At 44.1% G+C, this 22,077-nt stretch overlaps 1 protein-coding gene across 4 annotated transcripts in view; it reads left to right on the top strand.

Moving 5' to 3' along the window:
• Window positions 1–22,077, top strand: part of plekha5 (pleckstrin homology domain containing, family A member 5) — a 196,646-nt gene extending 174,569 nt beyond the window's left edge. The window contains exons 17-31 of one of the 4 annotated variants that reach the window (XM_076076093.1): window positions 2,491–2,553; window positions 2,643–2,723; window positions 2,813–2,965; window positions 4,826–4,927; window positions 5,020–5,128; window positions 5,643–5,689; window positions 6,483–6,680; window positions 8,501–8,630; window positions 13,384–13,505; window positions 14,288–14,479; window positions 14,801–14,938; window positions 15,615–15,731; window positions 17,766–17,911; window positions 18,744–18,907; window positions 21,639–22,077. In XM_076076093.1, coding sequence (XP_075932208.1) covers window positions 2,491–2,553; window positions 2,643–2,723; window positions 2,813–2,965; window positions 4,826–4,927; window positions 5,020–5,128; window positions 5,643–5,689; window positions 6,483–6,680; window positions 8,501–8,630; window positions 13,384–13,505; window positions 14,288–14,479; window positions 14,801–14,938; window positions 15,615–15,731; window positions 17,766–17,911; window positions 18,744–18,907; window positions 21,639–21,673 — 1,797 coding nt within the window. In that variant the 3' untranslated portion in view covers window positions 21,674–22,077. Of the gene's footprint in view, window positions 1–2,490; window positions 2,554–2,642; window positions 2,724–2,812; window positions 2,966–4,825; window positions 4,928–5,019; window positions 5,129–5,642; window positions 5,690–6,374; window positions 8,631–13,383; window positions 13,506–14,287; window positions 14,480–14,800; window positions 14,939–15,614; window positions 15,732–17,765; window positions 17,912–18,743; window positions 18,908–21,638 lie in introns of those variants that run through there. The other 3 variants (XM_076076088.1, XM_076076089.1, XM_076076090.1) reach the window with 3 other exon arrangements.

Genomic DNA, 22,077 nt, shown 5'->3' with positions numbered 1-22,077 from the left:
CGTGTTATAAAATGTGTTATAAGCAACGTTTTATTCGTATGAATGGGTGGGAATGCTTTGAGTGGTTGGAAAGACAGAAAAGCACTGTACAAGTACAGTCCATTGACCATTTACCCTTCACCACGGTGTTAGTCTCTGGAAAGGTACAATGGGAGTGAACATGGCAACCTCACTGTGACAACAAGCCTCCAGGACGCTGCCCACAGTCACTGCACTGACTGCTGTCTGTGCACGGATTAAAGAGACACTAGTGGTGCTGTGGAAGTAAATAAACGACAAAAGATTTGAGACACAAAACTAATTCTGAGCACTACTCAGTGTGCTAGTCAGTGCGATGGACTCGTAAGAGCAGAATCTGAACATGTAATCCTGATCATGGACCGGCTCGTTTCTTCCTTCCTTGATCTGTTTGCCTATCAAGCTGCAATAGCTGCAACCCACATGTGGACGTCAGGGTCCTTCTTCAAAGATAATGTCCGCACAAGCACAAAAGTCAGCTTTTGAAAATATTGCTTCTCTATAAGGACCATGTGAATATTTAGTGATTTACATATTTATGCCTTGTCGAGTTCAGCTAAACCGTCTCCTACATTACTCATGGGCCTCGTCTGTTGGGAGGATGCTGGCTGGTTGAGTAACATAGAGGAAGGGGAGGAGAAAGCCATGTGAAATACATGTCCAATGGCTGACTGATACCCACAGTCTACATCAGTGTGTCAGACTAACAGGAAGAGAACAAGCTATGCTCTAGCCAGTAACTACTTTAACAATATAAAATGTATTTAAATCTCAAAACGACTCCACAACGGCTTAATTAAAAATGAAATCATTTGGCAAGAAATTCAATTCAATTCTCAGCTGGAGTTTGTGCTCACCCTGCCAAACAGAGCACAAGCAGCTCTGATCATTAGGAGAGGGAGAATCCCTGTTGCTGTTCACAAGTAGATGCACAATTCTTCTTCATGCTTAAATCATCTGTTACACTCACGATTCTGCCCCCCCCCCCCCATTAAATCTTCCGTAGCTAAAATACAATCACATAACTCCAGCTTCACACTTACACCATTAGATAGCTTTTCTCATCTCACTATAGCCCAAAATCACAAATTACATATTTGCCTCAGAGGGCTTTATAATCTGTATACATACGACATCCTCTGACCTTTGACCCTCACATCAGAACAGGAAGAACTCCCCCAAAAACCCTTTAACAGGGATAAAAGAGGAAGATACCTTAGAGAGAGCAACAGAGGAGGATCCTCTATCAGGATGGAGTGTGATAGATGTCATGTGTACAGAATGAACATAACAGAGCACATTCAATGTGTATGACATAAATGATTCATATAATGAGAGTAGTAAGCAGAATAATGATGGGAAAATGATGACTACTAATAATAACAGCAGCAATGAATATATATACAGTATTTCCCACAATGTTGAACTCTGCCTTCAAAAGGTTCTTCGTTGAAGCAAAGTCCTTTGTGATACTGTTGTATTTTCATAGTTCTGGACTTCCTCCAGGTTATGTGAGGTGTGGATGCATGTGATGTGAAAACATTTAGCTGCAGTTTGAAACAATGTCATTCCTTCTATCAGTGCTGTCAGCAGCCTATTCAGTGGCTCGTTCATTTCTGTGTCAGGGTGCAAAGATGACTTCCAGTGGCTTTTTAAAGGGCCCATCTGTCCTCTGAGAGGATCCTCCGCTGTGCATCTCAACAGAACATGATAATGCGCTTTGTAAAATTAATTTGGGTCAAAGCTTCCTGTCTGGCTGGGAGAGGACGTGGGAGGCCCTGGAAGCTTTATTTTGAAGGCAATGTAGATGAACTTATCTACATGTTTTATTATTTGATCATACCATTATTATATTTGTCAGAGGACAGTGTTTACTCGGATTTTAGTGAGTAAATCAGACTGAAACTGTCACAACAGAGGAGACAAAACCGATTTGGTTCACATGTCCTCCCAGTCACCAGTGGGAAATTACACTTATGCGTTTGATTAATATATGAAATAGTTTGGAGCTTAATTTGATCATTATTTGTGTGCATCTGTCCTCTCAGGCTACACCTCCCTCCACCTCTCCCTACATTATAATATTGAGCCACAATATCCCCGGTAACACCTGGGTGATCAGCTTCAAGGGAAAGACAACCAGATCAGTGGATATCTTCCCCTCACGCTCCTCCTCTGGAATGAACAGGCCAAAGCACATGAAGAGTTTCTCTCTAAGAGAACAGATAACCATTTATTTATATCATTCACATCAAATTCTGGTGTTTTATCAGAAAGATTAGTGATAGTCATTGGTTAACACACACTTTGACAGACTGCATCCTCAGTGCATTAGGGGAAATTATGTTAAAAGGAAAAAGAGATGTCAGATCATTGTTTTCCCCAAATTGCATGAAGTAGCATGCCTGGATCTCTCAGCTCTCCTAACAGATGTGTTGTTGTCGCCCCCTGCTGTCCGCCTCCTCGACTCAGACCAGTCCAGACGACTTCATAGACGGTTCCTTCATCCAGCGCACAGAGGAGCCTGACATAGACGTAAGACCAGCCCAGCTTGCAGTGAAATAGATGATAACATTCAAAGGAAGTGTAGTTCATGTCTGTGTGTGTATGTGTGTGTGTGTCAGACCAAGCTGAGCAGACTGTGTGAGCAGGACAAGGAGGTGAGGATGCAGGAGGAGAAACTGCAGCAGCTACACAGAGAGAAGGTACAGCCATCAGCGTGTGCATTCATTGTTGTGTCTTTGTGTAGACTTGTGTGTACAATAAGTATTTGTGTGTGTGTGTTGTGTGGCAGCACACTCTTGAGACGGCCCTGCTGTCTGCCAGTCAGGAGCTGAGTGAACAGAGCGGCTCTAATGCTGCAGCCTCACAGAGCCTGGTCCAGCAGAGAGACGTGCTGCAGAACGGCCTACTCAGCACCTGCAGAGAGCTGTCCAGAGTCACCACTGTGAGCACACCCAACACCAACACACCCAACACCAACACACTAACACACCCAACACCAACACACCCAACACACTAACACACCCAACACACACACACCAACACACTAACACACAAAACACACTAACACACCCAACACCAACACACCCAACACACCCAACACACACACACACCAACACACTAACACACCCAACACCAACACACCCAACACCAACACACCCAACACACCAACACACTAACACACCCAACACCAACACACCCAACACACTAACACACCCAACACCAACACACCCAACACACCAACACACCCAACACACCCAACACACCCAACACCAACACACCCAACACACCAACACACCCAACACACTAACACACCCAACACACTAACACACCCAACACACCAACACACCCACACACCAACACACCCAACACACCAACACACCCAACACCAACACACCAACACAACCAACACACCCAACACTGGCAGTTTACCCCATTTCTTGGTCATAAAATGTGTTTTTTGAATACAACTGCAACTCAAGAAATAGCTGGACTCGTATTTATCAAGCTCCTCAGAGTAGGATATCAGTCCTATGTGATCCAAGTTTCAAGTCTACCAGTAGGTCTTTGGAGCTTCCAGGAGATGGGGTTCAACAAGCTAATAGAAAGATGCCATTTTGGCAAAAGTAGATCATTTTTGTGACTGACCATGTGCAGGATGCAAAATCCAGCATGTTTTTTCGTGCAGGGAAAAGTCCTGATTTTGTCACAATGTCAGTAGTAATTGATTTCATTCCAAAGAAGATACTATGTGCAGAAAATGTAACCAGAGGGTCAAAGACCTGGGGTAAGTACATAGAGCTTCTTACTCTGGTTATATGTAAAGTATACGTTACGTTTGTCGGTTGCTGTTTGTAAACACACAGCATTTGAATTATAGCAAAACTTTGGCCACTCCTCCTCGGCTCAACGAGCAGCAAGCGACGGAAAGAGAGAGCAGCGATGGTCGAGCGAGCTGTAGAGGGAATGAAGAGAGGGGGCTGCATTAGTGACAGCAAAGCAGCCAATCTGTTTGTTTCACGTTGTTTACGTTCCGAAGCATCAATGAACACACCCACACCTCCACACAACAAAGGCTCTGCTGGTGTGTGTACCTCTGTATCAACAGACACACAGCTACTCTGCACACGGCAGAGAAGAGGAGCAGAGGACAACACAGCGGTGAAACAACCCGTCCTGAACACGGCCACTTTGTATCTGACAGAACTACAGAGGGACTTGTGCCTCGGTATCAGATGCAGAGGGGCGTGACAAATGGACCTGAACGAGCTGCTCGCCCTGCACTCTATTATTGGCTTGGGGTCACAGCCCCACGTGGGCCACAAGCGCTCTTTGCTGACACCCTGAAACGTCCCGAACACGGCCACATAAGAAGAAAAGAGAAAGTCCAGGCAGAGGGCAGGGTCTCTGTAGATACAGACACTACCACACACTACTATGATTAGAGGGAAGACTGTTTTTATCAGTCTGCGCATTGCTTTTTAGAAAATTCCTGCCTTTTCTTTACCTTTGAGATGATAAAGGCACTTTTTGTCACGTTGGTGATGCCCTGATTTTCTGACCTGTGTGGTGCTTACTCCAAGGAGAGAGATGCTTAATGAGTACATATCTCTTGCCACAGTGTTGAGCACCAATAACTCTTTATTTAAAATATCAAGATAAGTGGGATAAATGGAAAGTATGGAGCCAGGTACAAGAATTCCTTTTGCCAAGTAGATGTTTGGGCACACACACACACACACACACACACACACACACACACAGAGTCTAATGACCCTCCTGTTGGCTGGTGTCCTGGTTCCAGGAGTTGGAGCGTTCCTGGAGGGAGTACGACAAAATGGGGGCAGATGTCACTCTGGCCAAGTCCAACCTGCTGGAGCAGCTAGAGGCCCTGGGCAGCCCACAGGTAACACATACACACACTCACACACACCTTCGGGGGGTGATCAAGGTTTTAACAGCATTTATATCTGTGTGTGTGTGTGTGTGTGTCCTCAGACAGAACCTCCTAGCCAGCGGCACATCCAGATCCAGAAGGAGCTGTGGAGGATCCAGGACGTGATGGAGGCTCTGGCCAAAAACAAGCCACAGCGGAGCACAGACAGCAGTGAGAGTCCCCAGTAACACCTAAAGGAGCAGTGTGTTGGATTTAGTGGTATCTAGTTGTGAGGTTGCAAATTTCATCTGACTTATTACCCCTCCCTTTCCTAGCGTGTAGAGAACCACGGTGGTCTTCGGGTAACGTAACACCATGAAGGTCTCCCTCTAGAGTCGCTGTCTGGTTTGTCAGTTCTGGGCTACTGTAGAAACATGGCAGTTCAAAGTAACGGACTTCGTATGAAGATATAAATGACTCATTCTAAGTTAACGAAAACGCAACAATTAGTTTCAGTTGATTATGCACAAATGAAAACATAGTTATGAATATTACATATTACATTCCATTTCTGGCAATAAATCCCCCCAAATCCTACACACTGTTCCTTTAAGTCACATTCTCAGATTAACTTCATATTTATCTGATGATTTGCTTTACATAAGCATGTGACTACAAATGCTTTCTCGGGTGTCTTTTATCGTAGAAAATGTTAAAGTTCTTTTCTCCATATCCCCATATTCAGCAGGTTTACCTGGTTCCAAACCACTCTCCAGTCTACAGAAGGATGAGGTGAGGCAGCGCCCAGCACACTCAGCACAGTACACCACACTCAGCTTTCATGTGTTTAGTCATTTTGAAGACAGAATGAGTCTGTAGTCTTGGTAGGGTTAGCAACCAACACCATAAAGCCGGCTGTCTGAGAGACACCTGCTGGCAGGCTAACAGTCTGTTTGCTCAAGGGTTAGCATGCAGCACACGGCCAGTAGTCAGTTAGTTACTAGTTGTGTGTTATTTAACACGATATACAAGACCCATACCAGATTAGATGAGATTTAATTTACAGGTCCTGAGACATCAACATGCAGTTCAGCCTCTAACCAGACTGTTTCCATTGATTTCCATCTGACCAGGCAGCCGCTGGTTTCACTTTAATTCAGTAAGATATGAATCTGAAAACGTGCTTGACGTAACTAATCTATCAAAGTGACCTTTTTGCCAAATACAGGCAGTTGGTAATGCAGCAAATTTTATTTTTATTCAAATAAACAAACAAATTCATGATGACCTTTGTATGGTGCCCATCGTTGCCCATTACCTATTGAGCTCAGGTAATGGCTCTGTGCTGTACCGCTGGTCTTTCTGTTTGTGTTTGGTACAGACATGCAGACATTACTCTCTGCAGCTCCCTTCAGCTCTACGAAGCATCTTTCAGATCATTGTTTTGGTTTTACAGCTCACAACTTTACTGTTTTAGTTCCAGCAGCAGCAGCAGCTGTTCTGATCCCAACTCATCAGCATAAGTACGGTCCAGTAAGAGCCGATGATTTCCTTAGATGAGACCAGCTGTGTTAACTGTCAACAGGCAGTGACGCGGCTGCCACTCAGTTCTCTCAAGGAGGGCGACAGCGTGCCCCCCCGCCCGCCCCTCCCCCAGTACTACGACTCATCAGAGCACCCCCCTCACGTGCCCCCCCACCACTCGCACCCCGGCGGCCGCCTGCCCCCCCACATGCACCGTCCCGAGGATCGCAAGGGCAGCGCCAGGAACGGCGTGCACAGCGTAAGAGCCACTGAGAACCTTCATAACCTCCCATGTCTGCTCCCTCCGTCCACATCTCTGCTTCACTGTGACCGCCAGCCATTAGCACCCCGAAGATCCTGTGGGCTCACAACCATTTTTACATCCATGTGTATCATCTTCACCTTTCCAATCCACCCTAAAGGCTGACCTGATAGACACGGAGGAGACTCATTCCTAAACAAGCGCCATTCTGGATACATGCAAGTCATTTCAGTGTTGTTTTGCTTTTTACCCCTTCAACCCATGCTCCATTCAGCCGTCACTGTCATGGTCAGACCCATTCTGGTCCATACATGGATCTATTTGTGGAATTCCATTCTTATGAGGGTGATGTTTGATTGTATAGGTTTACACTGGTGTGTTGAGTCTGTCTTGCCTTCTACTTTGAGTGTGCTCATTGAAAAATACTTTTTATAGCACCAGAGAACTCCCCATTATTCCTGTACTACTGCAATGGCACTTATTGGTGCTATAAAGAACCATCCATCCATTATCTGTAACCGCGTATGCTGTTTAGGGTCACAGAGTATAAAGACCCAATGTAAGGGATATTCATAAATAAATGCTGAAATACAACTTTTCCATGTAAAACTAACTGTCAAAATAATATAAACTTTTCAGGAAGTCTTTCCAATAAAATGACAATTGTTATAAAATGTTAAAGATTTTTCTTGTTAAGTTACAACTTTTATCTTGAAATATAACTTTTCTGGTAAAATGACGACTATCTCATAAAGACATTTCTCTTGAAATGGCGAGATCTTTCTCTCTTACAGTGGTCCTAATCTGTCATAAACTCTCTTTGTACTCTCTTGGCTGAGAAAATTCTTCAGCCTCAATAGCTCATGAAGCACTTTCTCTGATTCTGAAAAGTTGACATTTGGTCGATACAAGGTTTTCACCCATCACAGCAATAAGAAATAAGAATAATAAGCCCAGTGTGCACAAAGCCACACTGAATTAAGCAGTGATGATCGGCCCCTCACACCTTCCCGCCTGTCAGGTTCACCGGCGGGCAGACTGGACAAAGTTGGACACTGGACAACTTCCTGTTTCATGGGGAATTGCGCAAAATGGCTGCCATTCCACGGCAAGATCGTTCCATGAAAACTCGAGAGTTTGTTAACTTTGCATTGTGAAGGTCTGTGGATTGTCCTGAAGTAGATCTAATGAATTCTGTAAGAGGACCTCTTTAAAGTGCAGTGCCTGTAAGAAGCAAAAAAAGGCCTAAAATTGCACATGAAATGAAATGGCTGACTTCCTGTTGGGTATATGTTTTACTTCCAAGCACACATGTTACATACACATTCCATACAGCCACGGGACAGTAAATGGTGGGGCTTCGACTCTGAAAAATGTTACGGGGTGCTTGAGACACGCCAGAGCTCAAGAGCCAAATCAGATATGTGTTTTGTGAGGCATGTGCAAAATTTCATGAGTTTTCAAGCATCCCAAAGATACACTCAAAGACTACAAATAAAAAGCTTACTAATAATCTATTCAATTTCAATAAGGCTTCACCCAACGATAGCTGGTTGGTGCTCTAATGTGTGAAAGAGCTTCACTCTGTACTTAGTCTAACATGAGCCATTAGACGTCCATGTAGATAGAGTATGGCAACCAAAGAACCACTGACAACCCTGCTTTTCCTTAAAGTCCACAAGTGTGCGTGTGTGCATGCGTGCGTGCGTGTGTGTGTGTGCGTGTGCGTGTGCGTGTGCGTGTGTGTGTGTGTGTGTGTGTGCCCGGCTGCTGCTGCTCAGTGTGTATTCTGACCCTGAGCAATCTCTTCCTCACAGCAAGCTCCAGACTACCGGCTGTATAAGAGCGAGCCGGAGCTGACCACGGTGAAGGAGGAAGGAGACGAGGCCAACGGTGAGGACAGGACAGAGAGCTCTGCTGAGAGTAAGGACACTTCAGCTTCAAAAGGTATAGATATATATAGAGAGATGTAGCTCTAGACTCAGTCACGTGAAGCTGATGCTCCTTCACGTCTGCAGTGTTGGATGTTCATGCTGCTGATAATATGTTTTTATGCTCCACTAAGTCCTTTTTAGTTTGCAATAAGAACAGATCATGGTGTGTTTGTTCATCTAATCATCTATTCCACCAACACAAATAGTTCCGCAGCTGGAATGTTGCTCAGCAACACCTGAACATGTACCTGTTTGATGACAGCACGTTGTTCCATGGTTCCTTTGTCTCCGTGAATGTTCTCCACTTACCTGTTAGGGAGCTTTCAGACGATGTTTGGCGACTCATTATAAATCACGATTCACCACATGGTGCCTGTATGTTTGTATAAAGATGTCCACTCACTGCCGTGATGTCCCAGAAGGCTTCTGTATGCCAGAGGCTCTCAGCTGTGGCGTGTAACACGTGTGTCCCTGCCTCTTTGCACATCCTGGGTAACATCTGTGACAGCTCTTTTATTCTCAGGACACAAAGCTGTGGGCGTAGGTTTGCATAGGGTCCATAGGGACTAGTCACGACCAAAGTTTGGGAAAGACACAATTGTCCCCACCAATATTTTGTTAATTTTAATTGCCTGTTAGAAAAAATAATTTTGCACAATATATTTGCAAACTCATTCGTATTATTATTAGTGCTGGGCAAGTTAACGCGTTAACGCATTAATTAATTAACGCCGACAATTATTTTATAGCACGTTTTTTTATTTTGAAAGCCCATTGCTCACTGGCAGCGGTGGAGGAATGGAGACTACTGGACATCGATGCGGTAAAGTCAGCAGACACTCAGATCTCCGTGGTCAACTCAGCAGACACTCACATGTTAGTGCACCTATATGCTGACATTCACCGTAAACGCATTCAAACTGCACAGATCGGGAGCGAGCGAAGGACTTTGAAAGGTAGCGGAAAGATTAACGTGAGACAACATCCGGTTTCTTCAGACGAACATCCTGTTTTCAGAATAAGATGCCAACAATGTATGAATTATATTCACATTAAGTATAAAACATGCTACCTGCATCTCGAGAGTTAAAGGGAACATACACCTAAATTGTGCGTAAAGTGTCTTTATTCCGGTCCTGTTCGTGACTTTCATGGACATGATATCTAGGCGCAGCCGGGGGGCGGAGAACGTCAGGTTCGGGGATCTCGGGATCGCCTCTCTGCTGTTTGCAGATGATGCGGTCCTGTTAGCCTCCTCGGATCGTGACCTCCAGCATTCACTGGGGCGGTTTGCAGCCGAGTGTGAAGCGGCGGGGATGAGAGTTAGCACCTCCAAATCTGAGGCCATGGTTCTCTGCCGGAAACCGGTGGATTGCTCCCTCCAGGTGGGGACGGAGTGCCTACCTCAAGCGAAGGAGTTTAAGTATCTCGGGGTCTTGTTCACGAGTGAGGGTAAGATGGAGCGGGAGATCGACAGACGGATCTGTGCGGCTGCAGCAGTAAAGCGACCGTCTTGGTGAAGAGGGAGCTGAGCCGGAAGGCAAAGCTCTCAATTTACCACTCGGTCTACGTTCCTACCCTCACCTATGGTCACGAACTCTGGGTCGTGACCGAAAGGACAAGGTCGCGGCTACAAGCGGCCGAAATGAGCTTCCTCCGTAGGGTGGCCGGGCTCAGCCTTAGAGATAGGGTAAGGAGCTCGGTCATCAGGAGGGAGCTTGGAGTCGAGCCGCTACTCCTTCGCGTCGAAAGGAGTCAGCTGAGGTGGTTCGGGCATCTAATTAGAATGCCTCCTAGACGCCTCCCACTGGAGGTTTTCCAGGCACGTCCAACTGGGAAGAGACCCCGGGGAAGACCCAGAACACGCTGGAGGGATTACATCTCCCAGCTGGCCTGGGAACGCCTCGGGATCCCCCAGAATGAGCTGTAACATGTTGCCGGTGAGAGGGAGGTCTGGGTCGGCCTGCTTGGCCTGTTGCCACCGCGACACGACCCCGGATAAGCGGAGGAAAATGGATGGATGGATGGTGTCTTTATTCTGTGATTGCTGGGTCACCATCATCACCTCTGAGTTAGAGCATTCACATGCTCTGACTGTCATGAAGACACAAGACACACATTTAGATGAAACGTGCTGAAACATTTTATTCCTGTTGCACAGCAGTGGAACGTTTCACACACAGTCACACACTGAGCACAGATAGTGAAGAGATATAACTGCTGCTGTGTAAAGGGAATACTGCTGTTAAAAAGCACCTGATTTGTTTGCAAACCGAATGTTATTGCCCTTTTGTTCATATAGCAGTACTTTTAAAATAAAAGTGCGCAATACACTACTTTTGAATTCATTATTGAACTTTGCCGTAACAATGAGATTAATCTCGATTAATCGCAAAAAATCCATGCGATTAATCGCCATTAAAAATTGTAATCGTTGCCCAGCACTACTAATAATTGCATAAAGGAGGAAAGCACTTTATTTGTTGCCTATTAAGTGCTGCAGAATAGATTTATTTATTTATTTGTTTGTCTTTTTTTGGCTGCACAACTGGGAAAAGTTTTTTATATATATTTTGGATATAGAATATATTGTTACTGTATATTGGCATTTTAGCAGAACGTTTTTTATTCATTTATTTAATTATTTATTATTATTATTATTTATTGGTGCAGAATACTGTTTTGTATTTAAACTAAGGTTTTGTTACTGTTATTATGTTTAAATCAGTTCCAAGTTACACAAATGTTAATATATTTTAATAAAGTTTGCCTGTCAATATCAACCAGGGGCGTCGTTAGGCCTATTTGAGGGGGGCTGAAGCCCCCCTCAAATGTTCTTTAGCCCCCCCCCCCCAAATAATTTGGCATTATTGGCTTTAAAAAAAAAAAAAAAAATTATTTTGGTGATGTCATTAAATTAAACTATTGTTTCTCTCATGGACAAGTTATTTATAACTCCAACATGCTACATCTGTGCGTGCGTTCTGGTTTGTATGTTTTCTCCCCCTTCAGATTACAATCCAATAGCCTATCATCATACTTAACGATATAAAGTTGACACTGTCAGGTCCATTCTCCATCCATTGTGTGCGCGGATATTCTTTATTTGAGAAAAGTTCATATTTGTGTTGTCAAATTTCACTATGACCCTGAAATTCTGTCTCTTGTGTTATCATATACTGAATGCAAGCAAAACTACAGAGCAAAATCACACTCTTTCTGATTGAACCAATCTATGAACTGTCTGAAACAATGGATATCCACGGCCCCAAATGGGCCCCAAAAATTCTTCTTTTCTTTTTCTTTGAATCCTAGAAACGCCCCTGATATCAACTAACATTTTTTTTGGATGGTGGGGGGGGGGGCTGGCAGTGTCCCTACCAATGCTGAGACCAAACCCTTGTGTCTGTCGCAGCTGTTACGTCAGTATCCTGGCTCCTTCCCATCGTCATAGATCGGCTCACGGTTAATGAAGTTACCGGTTATTCTAGTGCCTGTAAAGCTGAGCAGGGCTGTAAAGTGCAGGCAGTGCGAATGCATTGGGTCCCGTAGCGAGGCGAGAGTTTTAGCCTTAATAACTCATTGGACTGTAAAATCCAACACATTTCATACGCCCAGTGGTGTCTGTGTGTGCTTCATAACTAGTAGCTAGTGTGCACTGAGGCCCTCTATAGCTGCCTTACGCCACTGAAGGAGAGGGATACATGGAGTTCAAAGTCCTAGTTGTTGTACTCTTGATGTAGTTACAGCACTTATGGAATGCCGCTTCAAGTGTAATTATTTGGTCAGAACTAACTCACTGTTCAAACTCTGGAGCTAAAGCTCAGGAGCAACATCTTCTCTGGTCTCCAGTCCAGTGATGAGATGGGCATCACTGTGGTATGAGAAACTAAAATGTATGCATGGTTCAAAAAGCCCAGGAGACTTAAAACAGAACATTAAAGATCACACAGAGGAAGTCTCCTGCTCCTTACTGAAGCCCACAACTGGGTTTGTTGGCTCTTTGGTGAAAAAGCTCGATTTATAGAGAAAGTCAACACTAATTATGAACAAACACAGTTTTGCACTTTTTTTCTTTGAAATCAATAAGTTCTTGTTGATTGCTCCTCCCTCGGGTAACTCTGACCCAGACAAGCGTTGGAAAAACAGACTTATTGTGGCTCAGAGAGCTTGAACCAGAATCTGTTGTTTTGCTCGAGTCCATGTTTCCTGAACCTCTGGAGGTTTCTTAACACAAGTCCATCATCCAAAGTCAGAAGGGCAACAATTAGGAAACAAGACCCGGCTGAACAATACTGGAATCTAAAAGTAGTGCAGGCACAGCTGTTGCATGGTAGGATTCTGAGCATCTCAAACGTCTCATTTGGACTCCAGGTATCCCTCGACTGTATCACTGAGAGTATTAAACATTGAAGACGTGCCGTTTGAATTCTGTTAGAGAGCAGACGAGATGCATTTCTCTAAGCACGTGTGACATTTGGGATGTCTGAGTTGACAGTACACATTGTCTAGTTTTATAGATGTATATGTATGTGTTGTGTGTATGTATGCATATTATAACAATAATAATATTTCTTATAAAATAAGGTTGATCCTTTCTTCTGTTGTTGCATTCAAACACAGCAATGAATGTCTCCTCTGTCTGTTAACAACATGTTGTGAAATGAACCATGTTGAATATTCTGCTACAACATGAGCAACTAGCCTGACCGCAGTGTTTGTCTGCTAATGGTGAAGTGACCCTGTTCCCTGCCATCTCTCCACAGCGCCCCTCTACCCAGTGGGCATCATTCCTCCCAGGACCAAATCTCCCATGAGTCCCCCAGAGTCCTCCACCGTTCTCTCCTACGTCACCCTGAGGAAGACCAAGAAGCCTGAATCCAGATCTGTAGGTTTTGCCCTCGGCATCAACAGAGACAAAAACATCTTTAGATACAAGTTTGATATAGTTTTATAGAATGTTTGTGTGGGAGAACATTCCTTTGAGTCAGAGCTCTTTAGATCTGTAATCTGCCCTACCAAGAAGGAGATACACATCTGCATTTACAATGACATGCGGCTCTATCGGAGTCCGAGCTTCATTCCTTTCTTCACATCTCAGTGCTGAACGTTCTTGTTTAAATCTCTCTCTGGTGTTCTGGGTTGATTTAGCAGTGAAACATAGAGGCTTCTTTATCTTGTTTTCTTCTGTTGATATATCACTCCAATCCCAGTTGTTGTGGTTGAGGTTTTGTCTCCAGTTGACCTGGTCGTGCTGCAGCTGTTGAAATCTTAAATATCTCCAGTAATGAACACATGAACTAACAACATGCAGCATTTAACCACAGAAACAGACGAAAGCATAAGGCTGAAAACAATAAATACAAAACTTAACTGGAGCAGGGAAGAGAAGACACAATCATTTATTGACAGCAGCCGATACTAATCAAAGAATCTGTAATTAAAATGAATTAGTGAAAGCCGTATTTCTGTTCAAAAGATAATCTCAGAGTAACAGAGTGCTGATTATGTTAATTATCATTGTACTGATGCATCTGTGGAAAACCTACTTGCAATCATGACAAAAACCAGACAAACAAAGCCCATACATACCAGCACTGCTGCCATGGTCATGCAGTCAGGAGTCTCTGCGCAGAAAAAGAAAGTAACACTGAGTCTTGTCCTGTACAGGACCGACCCAGAAGTGCAGTGGATCAGACAGGGTTTGGGGAGAGAGAGATGGGCAGAATGAGGATGAGTGTGGAGGAGCAGTTGGAGAGGATGAGGAGAAACCAGCAGGCCTCCTCGCTCCGAGAGAAGAAGAGAGAAACCCCATCCCGCTCGCCATCCTTCAGCAAAGACAACCCTTTGATTATCCAGCAGGTGATGTCACACACACACACACACACACACACACACACACACACACACACACACACACACACACACACACACACACACACACACACACACATTTCCAGTACACACACACACACACACACACACACACATATACATATAACCTTAACTAGACTGTTTCAGCTCTGGTGCTTACCTTATCCTTTCTGTCAAATATTTCTGTGTGTGTGTGTGTGCGTGTGTATGTGTGTGTGTGTGTGTGCGTGTGTGCGTGCGTGTGTGTGTGTGTGCGTGTGTGTGTGTGTGTGTGTGTGTGTGTGTGTGTGTGTGTGTGTGTGTGTGCAGAGCCGGGTCCAGGCAGAGGGGGCCTGTGCAGACCCTGTGGAGCTGGAGGCAGCTCTGCAGCAGCTGAAGGTGGCTCACATGGAGCAGAGCAGGACGGCTGCTGAGGCTGGAGGGACTCACACAGAACGTGCACCTCAGGTTTGTTTTCACTAGCTGTAAACTTCACGCTGTCCTGGCAACCAGTTCAAAAACAAATGCAAATGTAGCGGTGCACTGAATGATGTCACGCAGGCTCAATCTGGTGCTACACATTGAATGAAAATGTTCTGCAAAATACTAAGATATGCGTTTAGGTATGCAGTCGCTCCACAGCGCTCTCTGCTTCCATCCTGTTCAGAGATTCTCATCCTCTCACGTATTCACGCGAGACTTCCCTGTGGCTCTCGTCACAGACACTGCTCATGTCGCAACACTGACACCTACTGGGATCCACTGGATCTACTGCCTACAAATGTAGCTGCTGATAAATAACGCTGTGCCCTAAATTTCAACTACAATGAACACGTCCTCCTCATAAACACACAGGAAACATAATAAACTCTCTTAACTTACATTACACACAATACATGATTGTACTTACTGAACTATACATGACTTATTGTGCCACACAAACTTTAAAGAAAAATACTAAAACGAAACAAAAGAGCATTTGGATTTTGGTTAACTTGTATAAAGTGCAAAGGTTGGCTTTTGTTTTCATCCTTGTTACAATAGGGATCAGATAACGGGTTGGTTATATAATGATGAATAAGGTGCACGTTTCTCATAATGACTGTACAAACAGATCATGACAAGATTCTGTTTCAATCTCCAGGAGGTGCAGAGAGTGGAGGAGGTGAACAATGAGTGTGAGGGAGTGCAGCGGGACGGGGACGTGACCCTGCCGAGTGTGAAGGAGCCACAGGCCGAGGCCAGCAGCAGAGACACCGAGGTACTGAAGACAAGGCTGCACAGGTGCACCGATGGGCTGGTCCTAAGTCAATCACTTCCTCTTACAGCTTCTATTCATTCTTACTTTTGCTTTCCCTTGAAAGTTAAAAGTTAAATTCATTGACAAGCTGTTAAAGGATAAGTCTGGTGTTATTCTTTATCTTTATTTATTATCAATAAATCCCTTGAAAAGACCAAAGTCTTCTGGAGAGTTAAACCATTGTAGGGGCTTTAACAAAGCTCTTTCAGTGATGGCACTGCAAACAATATCTTTTATGATAAGTGTAGTGTAATGTTAGAGTAAGTGGTTCGGGATCAAACATGTTAATGGTTTCTAGGGGCGGTTTGGCGTTACTGCTGCTGCTGCTATGGCAACCAAGTGGCATGTTCTCAATCTCATTGTTCTGGCAGTAAAGTATGTTTGTCTTCTCGAGAACCTAACGACGAAATAAGAGAGACAAATATTAGTTAAGGGCAGCATCCAACAGATATATGACAGCTCATGAACAATAAACAGATACTACGCATATCAATCATTTGAAATTAATACATATAGGAGATACATGCACATGGGCTGTGTGTCCCCAGTGCAGTCTGCTGGAGGCTGCAGGGGCACCCAGCTTCACCGTACACAGCTCTCTTTGCTAGAATTCAGCCAGGTCTGCCACACAGCCGGTTATCTGCTGTTGTGTCTGTATCTTCTCTAACTGTCATCTGGGACATGTGGAAACAGCCAGGTTGGCTTTAAGGGCTTCATCTCAGGATTCAGCCAGCAGTGATAGCTGCGTCTGGGCTCCTCTCCAGTGGGATGCATCTTGTAGGATGTAGTGGGCTTTTTCGGAGAGGGTGGCCTATGGTTTTGGAGCAGGCGGTCACTATACTCTGGAGGCCCTTCTTGGTTTTGATGGTGATAGCGTTGAATGTGCTTTCCTTGAGGCAGTTGCACAATGTAGGGGGATATTCCTGCATATCCCAAAGACGTTTAGCTTCCTCAGGAAATACTGATGCTGTTGGTGCTTCTTGATGATCACCTCTGTGTTAGCTTCAAAACACAGTTTGTTATCAATGACAGTCCCAGATATCTGTACTAGTCTACAGCTTCCACTGGCTCCCCATGAACCAGGGCTGCAATCCTCACCACGCCATGCTCGCTGAAGTCCACACACATCTCCTTGGTCTTGGTGACATTCAGCTATCACACCATTCCACAGACAGGCCAGTGATCGTGGGCAGGGCCAGAGAGCAAGGAGATGAGAACAATCTCTACTCAGGATGAGATCAGGGGGGAGAGGACACAGCCCTGGGGGGAGCCAGTGGCACCAGCACCCTCCGTGTTCTTAGGGTCAGGAAGTCCATGATCCACATCATCAGCTGATCCAGGTGGATCTTGGTAAATAAAATGGATGGAGTGACAGAGACAGATGCTCCATGTCACGATGTGTGTGATATAAAAGCATGTCCTTTACCGCTACTTTGCTTGTCTCTATCAAGTCTTTACTGAGTGCCAAAGCCATCTCTAAACAGTACATTCACCATGGAGCTGTTGATGAAAGTACAAACAGACGCAGCAATGTTTGTGCTGGACATTTTAAAAGGAACAAACACAACAGAACAGGAAACACTGACACCATAGACATCAACAGCTCCTGCAGCCATGGAGCCCTGTACACAGCACCAGAGATGTATTATCTAATCGAATGACTTATTCAATAGTTGTTGTTTTATTTTGTCATCATGTATTTTTTGTTCTCACTTCATTTATTTATTTACTCCTCCACTAACTGACCTCTGTTGTCATCAAATATACAGACAGATTTCAATGTTTATCAATATTCATTTACATTTCTTGTAGTGATCATTATTTATTTTTGTGTTTCAAGTTAAAAACAATAGCATGTCATGACATGTAGCATGTACACATCAGAGTAACTCCTGGTACCAATACTACTCTCTGTATGTGATTCCCAGCACATCGCAGCATGCAAAGCCTGCCAAACTCTGCACTTTCTAATTCAGACGTGTTTGTGTGTTTCAGCTGTGTGAGAGCCAGAGGGTGGTGATTGTGGACCTGGGCACAGAGCCGCAGCATGTGGAGATTGTAAACCTTCAGCCTTTTGAGGATGAAGAAAGCAGAGAGCAAGATCTGACCAGCTCGCTGACAAACACCACCACTGAAAACAGGTGTGTGTGTGTGTGAGTGTGTGTGTGTGTGTGGTGTGTGTGTGTGTGTGCATGGTCTAAGATCCCTTCAAATCTCATGAAGCTATTACGTCCCAAACGTCCCAGGACCCTCATCCATTATTGACGTCACCCATAGGTGTAGATGGGTGGGGCTGTACCAGTGTGTTTATTCTTGCAGCACCGTCACGGTCCTCTGAACGCAGCCGCATGCGGAACACATAGTATGATGTTAGCACAGCAAGTTGATTGATTGGCGTCAGTGTAGACATCATCAGTGTCATCCACCCCCTATGGGGGAAAGTATCGCGCTGTCACATCAGGACTGTTGTGAAACAAACACTCAGATCCAGAGTGAATACTCACTGTCAGGCTGAATGATGCTGGTAGCAGTTACCACTGATGATAGATAGCTTGAGTGGGAGGCACTCAGTACAGTCATACTGTACAGCAGCATCGGACTGTGTTCTCCAACTACATCTCAGCCAAGCCTGGATCAAACAGTTGGCTTATTTACAGACATGATACCTGGTGATTCAATCTAATATGTATAGATATCCAGATGAGCAACATCAGGCCACTGTGTTGGGTCATTGATCCATGTGAATGAGGGAAGACAAAAGCTGACTGATCAACCTTCATTTATGTAGGTTAATGCAAGGTCCTAATATTAGACATGTCTATAAAACAAACATGTCAAAATACTACTCCAATCATATTGACATCTATGCTATCTCATGTTTTCTATAACCCCAGCAGGGTCGAGTAACAGCCTCTCAAAATGTCTGTGCACGTCCTTGCAGAGTGTGAACTGTTCTGCTTCTGCTGATTGTAGCTTCCAGACTCCTGAGCCTGAAACGCCGAGCCCAGAGCCAAGGGACGAGGAACCGGACGTGACGCAGCAAACCACCAGAGAGGAGAAGCTGGAGAAGAGATTGGATTCTTCCAACCAGCTGACAGCAGACGAAAAGAAAGCCAACAACAACAACATGTTGGCTGGTAAGTGAAACCTGCCTCCATCACATGTGACCTTCCAAGCTTTATTTAGTGTAATGTCGACCTGAGCAGACATTCACACCTGTGTAGATGGACTGTACTTGTAAAGCGTTTCTAGTCATCCGACCACTCAAAGCTCTTTAACACTACATGTCATCATTCACCCATTCACACCCATTCACACACTGATGACAGGGCTAACATGCTAGGTGCCACCTGCCCATCAGGACTATGTCATTTTTCACAAGCATTCATACACAGATGGCACAGCCTTTGGGAGCAGTTTGGGGTTAAGTGTCTTGCCCAAAGACACATGGACACGGACTAGAGGAGTCGCCGATCTTCTGATTGAGGGACGAACCACTCCACAGTGGTTGTGTGTGTTGTCATATGAGCTTCTTTCTGCTTGCTTTGTTGACACAGACGGGATGCAGTGCATGCTTTTAGTTCCCGGTTCCCTCTCAGGTAACTACTGTTAGTGCTGTGAGCACCATTATCTAGCTACGGGCCGCCATGTTGAGAGCCATTGAAATGCTCCCAATCTCGAATTCTGCACCTCTAAAGACGCTCTGACATTATATATAATGTATGGCATATGGTCTGCCAAAACACATTACAGGGCCGCAAAGATTTAGGTGATAGTGATCATATGTTGCACAATAGTTCTGGGATAGTGACATGAAGAAGAGTTATCATCCTGTCATCACACATGTGGGGTTTTCTGTTTCATGTGTCTGTTCAGGGCAAAATACAAAAATATATTTCCTACAAAAATAATATATATAAATGTTAGAATGCGTAGTTTTACCAGATACACTGCAAGAAAATCTGTTTGTAGACCAGAACACCATGTGTGCCATAACGCAACACAACCAACCTGTTGTACATTAGACATTACAGTCGTTTATTGGTGAGCCCACAAATTACAAAAAGCATTTCTTTATCATTTGTAAGAAATATGCTCAAGTCATATTCTAGTTCATTTTTTTATAATAGCGGGCCACCCAAGATTTATACCATAATGTAGGAGTTATTTATCTACAGTCAAATCATTGGTCAGTTAAATTAATATATTGTTAAATTCTTTGAAAGTTGTATAGAGTTTGGCCGGTGGCTGGTCTGAATCTATGTTGGTGTGCTTCTGCTTAAAACATCAGTGTTTATAAATCCTGCACCTGCTAGTCTTTATTAATATTGATACTAACATATTTAGACTCAATGTCCTTAGATCTGACTAAAAATTAATACATAATGAAATAAATACAATCATTTTCAACTTCTTGACTGAGGCCCAGACTTACTGCAAGATGAGTATGCACCAATAAACCACAGACAGACTGAGAGCCACGAGACCAGACACGTCAAACTCAAGGCCCGCGGGCCAAATCCGGCCCGCCACGTCATTTTATGTGGCCCGCGAATTTGCCGCATTTTGACACCAAACACGGAGCTAAATTTATCCTCCAAGAAATACATAGAATTGTCCAAGAATTAAAAGGCAGAATGCAATCACAGCAGAATATATTAACAGAAGCTACAGCCCAGTGCATGCTAAAGGTGTGTGAGCAGCTGAGCTCCGACCAGAAGAAGAAACACCATCGCAGACCGAGTTCATGAACTAGCAGCAATCTAACAACACAGCTAGCTAAGAGACGAGCAGGTACTCGTCTTCTTCATTAGCTGTTGATGAAAGCACAGACAACACGGACACATCACACATCATACATCAGTGTTCATCAGAGGCTGAAGGCAGACCTGACCGTCAGTGAGGAGCTCTTGGCTGTAGCTGCCATGCACAGGACAACGACGGGGACATTAGTGATGCAGAGAGGTGACACAAATAGCTTTGAACAAAGTTATTGTATTGATATTTGTCTTTGTTATTTTCTTTAATAGTTTGATCTTTGATAGAGTAATGTGGATTTCTTAACCCTAAATTAAAATGATTTATGTTATAATAACATAAATGTGCTTAAATATCATTTTACATTTATATAACTGCATGTACAATATTTTTACACTTGAATAAACAATAATCAAATGCAGAGACAGTTATTTACCAATATGTTAGGAGTAGTTACATTTACACAGTCTTACATTTACAACCGGCCCTTTGAGGGCGACCGTGATGCTGATGTGGCCCAGAGTGAAGATGAGTTTGACACCTCTGCACGAGACTGTGGAATGGCAAGCATCTATAAAATCATAAACTTTTCTCTTCATTTTGGCGCTGCTGAAGTTACATGAGAGCGTTTATTCATACACATGGTACAGCAATGACTTTACCACATGACCCCATAGACTACCTTCACTCCACCTGATCCCAATGAGTCCTCCTTCAGGCTGTACAGGTGTGCCCTGCTCATCTCAATTTGTGTTGTGTGCAGATTGAAATCCAAAATAAAAAACTTAGGTTCTGTCTCCTCCTGTGTCTGAGAGCAAGTCTACAAACGGACAGCAGCCTCCAGTGGGTAAACAATGAAACTGCAACTCATGGAATGAAAATGGAATCTGGGAAGAGAGACATTCAGTGTTTATACTGTATGAAACACTAAGTTCCTTTATCCCCTCATACCTCGGCTTTGAAACCAGCATACAAATCTACTTTCCAAGTGTATGGAGTGTGATCTTTAGTGTATTTGATCTCTGCTTCCATCACACCATCACACTGTTTTCATTTTGCACCAATAGAAAAGAGAAAAGAAAAATGATGACTTTCTTCTCCTCCCTGCAGCACAGACATTCACCCTGGTGAGCAGTGACACGTGAGCGACGCCGGCCTCGACATCCACACTGGTGTCCTGTAAAGCCCAAATGTAGCCCGCCTGCACAGAGCATGCTCCACGGCTTCCTGCCTTTACAACAGGACTACTTTGATACTACTGTTACATGCCCACACGGAGACTGAGACTGAGAGGATGACAGCCCAGCTAACTGACTCCACACTGATGGGCCACTTCTAGACAGAAAGGAAGGCAAATGAACTGTATCTTTAGCACATGTTAGATCTTTCCATACTGATATGTCCCTGACCAAAACAACAATTATATGGAGTCACATTGTTCTCCAAACATGTCTGCATAAAAATAAGATTGTGAAATGGTGAAGGCATACAAATTTTACAAATTATCTCTGTTTTCAATTAAATTTACCTGAGCAACTCAAGAAATGTT

The sequence above is a fragment of the Anarhichas minor genome, unplaced genomic scaffold (genome assembly GCF_050575085.1).
Source record: "Anarhichas minor isolate MPS153535 unplaced genomic scaffold, ASM5057508v1 ptg000055l, whole genome shotgun sequence".
Classification (NCBI taxonomy): Eukaryota; Metazoa; Chordata; class Actinopteri; order Perciformes; family Anarhichadidae; genus Anarhichas; species Anarhichas minor.
Note: the sequence above shows the minus strand (reverse complement) of the source record. Positions and strands in the feature narration are given on the sequence as shown.